This window comes from Lactuca serriola, chromosome 5 (genome assembly GCF_051521515.1).
Source record: "Lactuca serriola cultivar US96UC23 chromosome 5, Lser_US96UC23_V15, whole genome shotgun sequence".
Lineage (NCBI taxonomy): Eukaryota > Viridiplantae > Streptophyta > Magnoliopsida > Asterales > Asteraceae > Lactuca > Lactuca serriola.
This window is the reverse complement of record NC_136412.1, coordinates 255,705,294-255,712,376: the sequence shown is the minus strand read 5'-3', so window position 1 is coordinate 255,712,376 and position 7,083 is coordinate 255,705,294. Positions and strand designations below refer to the sequence as shown.

General features: G+C 34.3%; 1 protein-coding gene across 1 annotated transcript; it reads left to right on the top strand.

The window, feature by feature from the left end:
- The first annotated feature begins 1,384 nt into the window (after nucleotides 1–1,384).
- On the top strand, nucleotides 1,385–2,758 carry LOC145054052 (protein STRUBBELIG-RECEPTOR FAMILY 7-like). The gene has a single exon (XM_079002182.1). The coding sequence runs from the start codon at nucleotides 1,480–1,482 to the stop codon at nucleotides 2,632–2,634; it is 1,155 nt and encodes a 384-aa protein (XP_078858308.1). The 5' UTR covers nucleotides 1,385–1,479; the 3' UTR covers nucleotides 2,635–2,758.
- The last annotated feature ends 4,325 nt before the right edge of the window (nucleotides 2,759–7,083 follow it).

Sequence of the window (7,083 nt, the reverse complement as noted above, 5' to 3'; positions counted from 1 at the left end):
AGTACGCTAAGCATACTCTATTGTACGCCCCACGTACTACTTACAAAGGCCAAACTGCAATTCTTCTAATTCCGAAGGGCAACAAGGAACATCTCCATTTCCAAGTGTTACAAAAGATCCATGGGATGAAAAACCAATATTTGTATTGGATTTGATGTCGTTAACAACTCTAGATTAATGACAGATCAAGGGTACTCCAAGTGACCAATAACCTGCAAGGATGAGGATGAGGAGTGTGGACGTCATCCCCTTAATCATTGGGTCGGATCTGTAATAAAACTATGTCCCAATTTAAGAATAAAACATGCTTGATCAGAGATTGCATCTACATCTGGATCTAAAATTGTTGTTGGAGTTTGATCATAGATTGTATCTAGGTCTAAACCGCTACAGCCGGAAACTTGCATCTATGTCTAAAGTCGTTGCATAAAGTTTAGGCATCTAGTTTAGTTTGTGAATCCATATCAAAATTTAGAGTGAGTAGACGATGGAATATCAACCGGACAAAAGTTTTGGGTTTGTAGTAGTATGAAGGCGTGCAAGCTGGACACCCTCAATCATATCTTTCACTTTAACATCACGAGAAAGAAACCAAACCAAGGAATAGATTCCTTTAGCGATCAAAATGTCGGGTCTTTTTTTTAATCAATCTAAATAACACAAGACAATTAATTCCAAGGCTTTGAAGACCATGGATTTGGGTATGATGGACTCAAAAGGTTCTAGCCTTAGAGGTGAGTGATTCTCCAAAATAGCCCTAGATTTTTTTTTATTTTTTTGCTTATACCCATTTCAAGGAAGAGGGCAAACAGTAAAGTTCCTATGAGAGAGAGAGAGAGAGAGAGAGAGAGAGAGAGAGAGAGAGAGAGAGAGAGAGAGAGAGAGAGAGAGAGAGAGAGAGAGAGAGAGAGAGAGATGATTTTTAATTACAATACTAATTTTTGAAAATAAAAAATAAATATATTAAGGGTATAATGTTTTTTTAGTTTGAATAATAACAAAAACCACAAACAAACTTTTTCGATTCAAAAATTTAATGGTTTAAACTTTTTTTGCTAAATAGTTAACCATTTTCCTACAAATATTGATGATGAGGTAATTTCACAAAGCTACTCATTGCTCAAGTTGAGAACTAAGTTTGTGAAATGTAGGTGGATAGATTGGAGTTTCTCTCCCTTTTGCTAGGCTTGTTGCTTATTTCTATTTCACTATTTTCGTTTTGTACTACTGCCCTTATTTTAGTTAGTTGCTAATCGTGGCTTTTAATATATATTTATGGTTTTCAAAAAAAAAATAACCATTTTTGCATTTTTAACAATTGTATAAAAATTGTAAAATTCCTCAATATCCAAGAGGGTAATGGCAGACTGGTGTCAGAACCCCACAACCCAATCACAACTACCAAAACCTCCCCAATAAAAACTCTCGCTTTCAACACTACTAAATACTTCATTCCCTCCATTTAATCTTTCGATTATCATGACCACCTCCACCACCACCACCATCACCTCTGTGTTTATCATCCTCCTCCTCCTATCCACCGACGCCACTACCACCACCCTCGACTCCGATGTCTCCGCCCTCAAAGCCATAAAAGCCGCCATCGATCCCACCACCATCCCTTCTTACTCTTGCTTAGCCTCCTGGAATTTCACCTCTGATCCTTGCTCCTACCATCACGTCGACCACTTCCTCTGCGGCCTCTCCTGCTCCGGCAACCGAGTCACCCAACTCACCTTCGATCGCGCCGGTTACGTCGGAACTCTCTCCCCACTCGTTTCCAAACTCACCCAACTCATCACAATCGACATCTCTGACAACAAATTCTCCGGCCCAATCCCCACTTCCCTCTTCTCTCTCCCCAACCTCCAAACACTTAACCTCCGATCTAATTCCTTCTCCGGCACAATCCCATCAGACATTTCAAATCTCAAATCAATCCAAGCCCTCGACATCTCTCACAATTCACTATCCGGGTCGTTGCCAAACACATTGAGTTCACTCCCTTTGACGCGTCTTGACCTCAGTTTCAATAACCTCACCGGACCAATCCCTAAACTCCCCAAAAACCTACTTGAACTCGCAATTAAATCCAATTCGCTATCTGGGTTCCTACCAAAACCATCATTTAACGACCTGACCCAACTGGAAGTTGTGGAACTCAGTGATAACTCGCTCACCGGAACAATCCCCGGCTGGTTCTTGCTCCAACAATCTCTTCAGCAAGTCAATCTAGCCAATAACGGATTCACAGGTATCGAGATCTCAAAACCCATTAATAGCAATCTCATCGCCGTTGATATCGGGTACAACAAAATCGTCGGGTACTTACCGGTGAACTTCTCGGCGTATCCTGTGTTGTCGTCTTTATCACTCCGATATAATCAGCTACATGGACCGATTCCGCCGGTGTTCAGCCAAAAGGCGACGTTGAAGAGGTTGTTTTTGGACGGAAATTACCTAAGCGGATTGCCACCGAAGGAGTTTTTCTCGAAAAAATCGTCGGTTTCAGGGAGCTTAGGTGACAATTGCCTGAAGAATTGTCCGATATCTTCGCAGCTTTGCTTGAAATCGCAGAAACCATCGTCGATTTGCCAGCAAGCATATGGTGGGAAAGGGAAACAAAAGTCATAGTGTCAGTCCATGTTTTCTGTTTCCTTTTTCGTTTATTAACTTTTAGTGGTAGAATTAAATAAAGTTTATATTTGTACCACACCACTCTATTTTATTGTATCCTATATAGTATATATCTTTTACCTTTGTTTTTTACTATTAAATTTTGAAATGCTATTTAACGTAATAGAAATAATTTTTTTGTAAATATAGTTAAGTACAAAAAGAATTGATTTAGTTAAAAAAAAAATTGAAATATCGTTTCTGTCTTTTCTTGTACACTAAGACACTTAGGCACATGGTATGCAAAAGAGAATTTGACACCTTTCTTGTCCTTAAAAGGGCCTAATGAGTATTGATTGACACAAGAGTCAAAAACAAAAAGGCCGAATGTAATAGAAAAGTTAAAAACTACAGTAGTTTGATGGTCTTTTTAGTTTAAGTTTTAACATTGAGAGTTTTTCTTTTCAAAAACAATATTATAAAATTTTCTGATAATGAATTGTAAAAAACATAGCGAACATAATTTTTTTTGGCTAAAAGGTTTTAATAAAAATATTTAAAATTTTAAGAAGAATTTATAAAAATAGTCAAATTTGTTAATTACTAGGCCAAAAATTATGGTTTTTCTAAAACGAGCCAACGAAACCACGAAATAGGCAAATACGCCTCAAATTTCGTCAGGCAGTTTGCGGAATCGTCTAACCATATATGATGTCATATTTTGCTATCAAAAAATCGGTTCACCATTTCTTCCAAACACGAAATCATACATGGCATAAGGCCATCTTCTCCTTTCATCTCATTTGTGGTTTCAACATTCTTTTAATATGATATTATGACTATGAATCCACACAAAAACTATCACAAGATACCACATAAGAACAAAACAGGAAAAAAATAATATAAAATCGAAAAAAAAAATGAACGAAAGAACAAATGGCATGACCATCTGCGAATAAACAAATTGCTAATGCACATTAAAACATATATGACGGTAGATTACCGTGATATTTGTGGTTTTGTTCCTTTTTTTTTTCAGAGTTTCAAATAAAAAACATAAAAAATACTACTACATTTCAACCTATATTATTAAAAACAAACACCAAAGTTATATATAATACTAGACGAATTCTCACGCGTTGCACAGCGCAGATTAAAAATATATTGTTAGCATATAGTTTTCAGACATATTTTAGTTAATTCGATTCATCAATTTAAGTTCTTTTATTATTATTATATTTAATGTTTTCCTTTTAAATATGCTAAAAAATATATATTAAATTTTTTTTAAACTTTATTTTATATTTTACTTTAGGTTTTAAATTACACTAAATTTTTAAGCTTATTTGATATATTAATGTAGGTTATTTATTTTACTATATATTGAAGTTAACAAATCAATTATATTATATTGATAAGTCACAAATTCTTCCATTTATGATAATGTTTATATCTAAAAGAATATTTAAGTTAATAAATTAAATATATTATATGGAAATATGAAAAGTTGGGAATTTCAAATGAATGTGGTGAAAGAAAAAATATTTCTTTAATAATATAGTATGATTAGACAAAATTGCAAAAATGGTCCCTGTGGTATGTATTTTTTGAGGGTTTTAGTTCAAACCATGATTTTTTTGGATTGGTGATCATTTTGAGCTAGTTTTGTTGCGTTTTTGTCCCTCCGAATAGTGAAATGACTGTAATACCCTTGGGGTATTTATTTTCCATTTTTCTTTCATTTCTTTTTAAATCATATACTAATTTATTTATTTTAATAATTAAAAAAATAAAAAGGGGTCCACCTTTTCTCTCTCTTTCTCCCTCTCTCTCTTTCTCTCTCTCTCTCTCTCTCTCTCTCTCTCTCTCTCTCTCTCTCTCTCTCTCTCTCCAGTTTCAATACCCAAAGATACAACCCATCATCATCTTCGTCATGACCCTCGTCTTCTTCCAACCCTAACTCCTCACCACCATCTCTCCTTCCAGTCACCAAAATCAACTACCAATACCACGATCAGAAATCAAGGTTTGTGCAATCATCCTTACTGATTCTCAAATCATATATATATATATATATATATATATATATATATATATATATATATATATATATATATATCAAAAGCTCACTATCAGCTCCTCACCGCCACTTTCTCACGGATCTGGAATGCCGCTCACCTTTGTCGATCGGCACCGCCTCGACAGCTCCGACGACAAGCCCTAGAACAGCTCCACCAGCCACTGTTGTTCATGTTGCAGATTCGGTGAGTTCCCCACCCAATCTCTTCTCCTCCTGTGTACCATTAATCCTTCCTTTTATATGTTTCCATAGCCAGTGAAAGTGCTGCAGTAATCGCGATTGCACCTGCACCATGAGTCGTAGGTTTTGGGTGTACCCTTTAAGTTTAAGAAATTTGATTTTAATTTTTTATGGAGTATCTATTCACCCGGTGAGTTCATCATATTGACATGATTTTGAAATGTTTGGGTTAATCTAAGTTGTAGCAATCAACTGTTTGAGAAGGGAGAAATCAAATTTATGATGCGATGAATGATTATGACAGAGATATGAGTTCATGTGGTTGACTGGAAACCATAAACCAGAAGCAGAGGAAGAGTTTCGTGGATGAACACACACACACACACACACACACACTCATTTTGAGTATAAACCCTAACTGTGTGCAATTACAGGTGAGAGATGGTGATCTATGGGCAACAATAATGAGCATATCATACATCTATGCATTTCGATTTAGAATGTGATACATTCTCTTTGTAATTCTACTTGTATTTTGTGGGTCCTTTTGGTCTCTACACACTGGGTTCTTATAAGTATTATGATAAAGAAGAAATTCACAGGTGGAGGGGGGGATCATAGGTAGAGTCACCAGGGATGATTAGGGATGATGATTAGAGTTAGAGTTATCAGATTTGCATGTGTTTGTTCTATGTTCGATTTCACAGCCAAATTTATAAAGACAAAATCGATATAAATTGTTCTTCGGTTGTAAAAATAGGTTTGCAGGTGGGTTTTGAGAGAGAGAGAGAGAGAGGTGGGCTCCATAATTTTTATTAATAAAACATTAAGTTAAATAACAAAAACCATAAAAAATGTATAAGAGAGGCATTTTAATCTTTTCAATTTTCTGAGGGACCAAAAACGCAATGAAACTAGCTCAAAAGGACCATCAATCCAAAAAAAATCGTGGTTTGGACTAAAACCCCCCAAAAATGCATACCACGGGGACCATTTTTGCAATTTTGTCATAATATTATTTACAACATTGTTAATCAGGACCTCGTCATTAATTTTCGTATCTTTGAATTTGAAAACGAGGTTGAATTTTTTAGGGGAAATCTGAGAAAAAAAGTCCTTATATTTGGACTCTAATGACAAAAAACTCACCTTTATTTTTTTTCCAATTTAACCATTAAAATCGGTAAATACCTGCAAAACAGCCTTAAACCGTTTAGTGTCGGTTTTAAGGGTTAAATTGCAATAAATAAATAATAAAATAAAATAAATCATGGATGACTTTTTGGTTAATAAAGTTAAATTTTAAGGAAGGATATTTTCTTTTTTATATATATACTAAATTTATTTGAAGAAAATTTATATTTATTTATTAAAAAACTCAAAATAAAGAATTTTTTTTATTAAAAAACACAATAATTATAACTTATATCATTTTTGGAATTTTTTGTGATTCTCTTTAATAAATATTATTACTATAATTATAAAGATATCATTTATATAATAGATAACTTAAGAGGACTTTGTTGAATTGTTGCAAGAAGTGCATTTCTAGGCCAAATGTTATTTCATTGTTGGATTTTTATGTTATGGGTATAAAATATTTACTATAAAACTACAACTTATCGAAGATCCTTTCACAAAACTACAACTTACCAAATATCATTTCACAATCGAGCGATAACTCATAGAATAAAGGTTTATCAGAGGTTGTTATTCTTAAATAAAACTCCATTATACATACTATGTGACCTAAAAGTACACTTCTTATGATAAATCAATAAAAGTCTGTTTTTATGTTTATTAATGTCCCATATTTGTCAAAAAAAAAAACTCATTTTAACCTTTTATCCGGTTTTACACCCTTTAATCTGATAACCATTGTCATAAAAGCTCTCATATATACACATCACCACCACTACACTCTGTCACCACCACTCCTCTTTGCCACCAACAGCACAATCTTCACCATGAAACATCGATAAACCCCATCAGCACCATCTCCAACCCACCTTCTGCATTCTTCATCTCCGACCCAACATCATCACCATCGTTCACCTACCGTTATTTCTCTTTACTACCTAATAAAAAATCAAAATGACAAAACTTACCTAAATGTGGGGCATTAATGAACACAAAGTTGGATTTACGACATAATTACACATTTCATTTAAATATGAGTGTTTTTATGATAACAATTCTAATATAAG

Bases quoted from the DNA above. Each gene is read 5' to 3' on its own strand.
- LOC145054052 (XM_079002182.1), top strand. From the start codon at position 1,480: ATGACCACCTCCACCACCACCACCATCACCTCTGTGTTTATCATCCTC.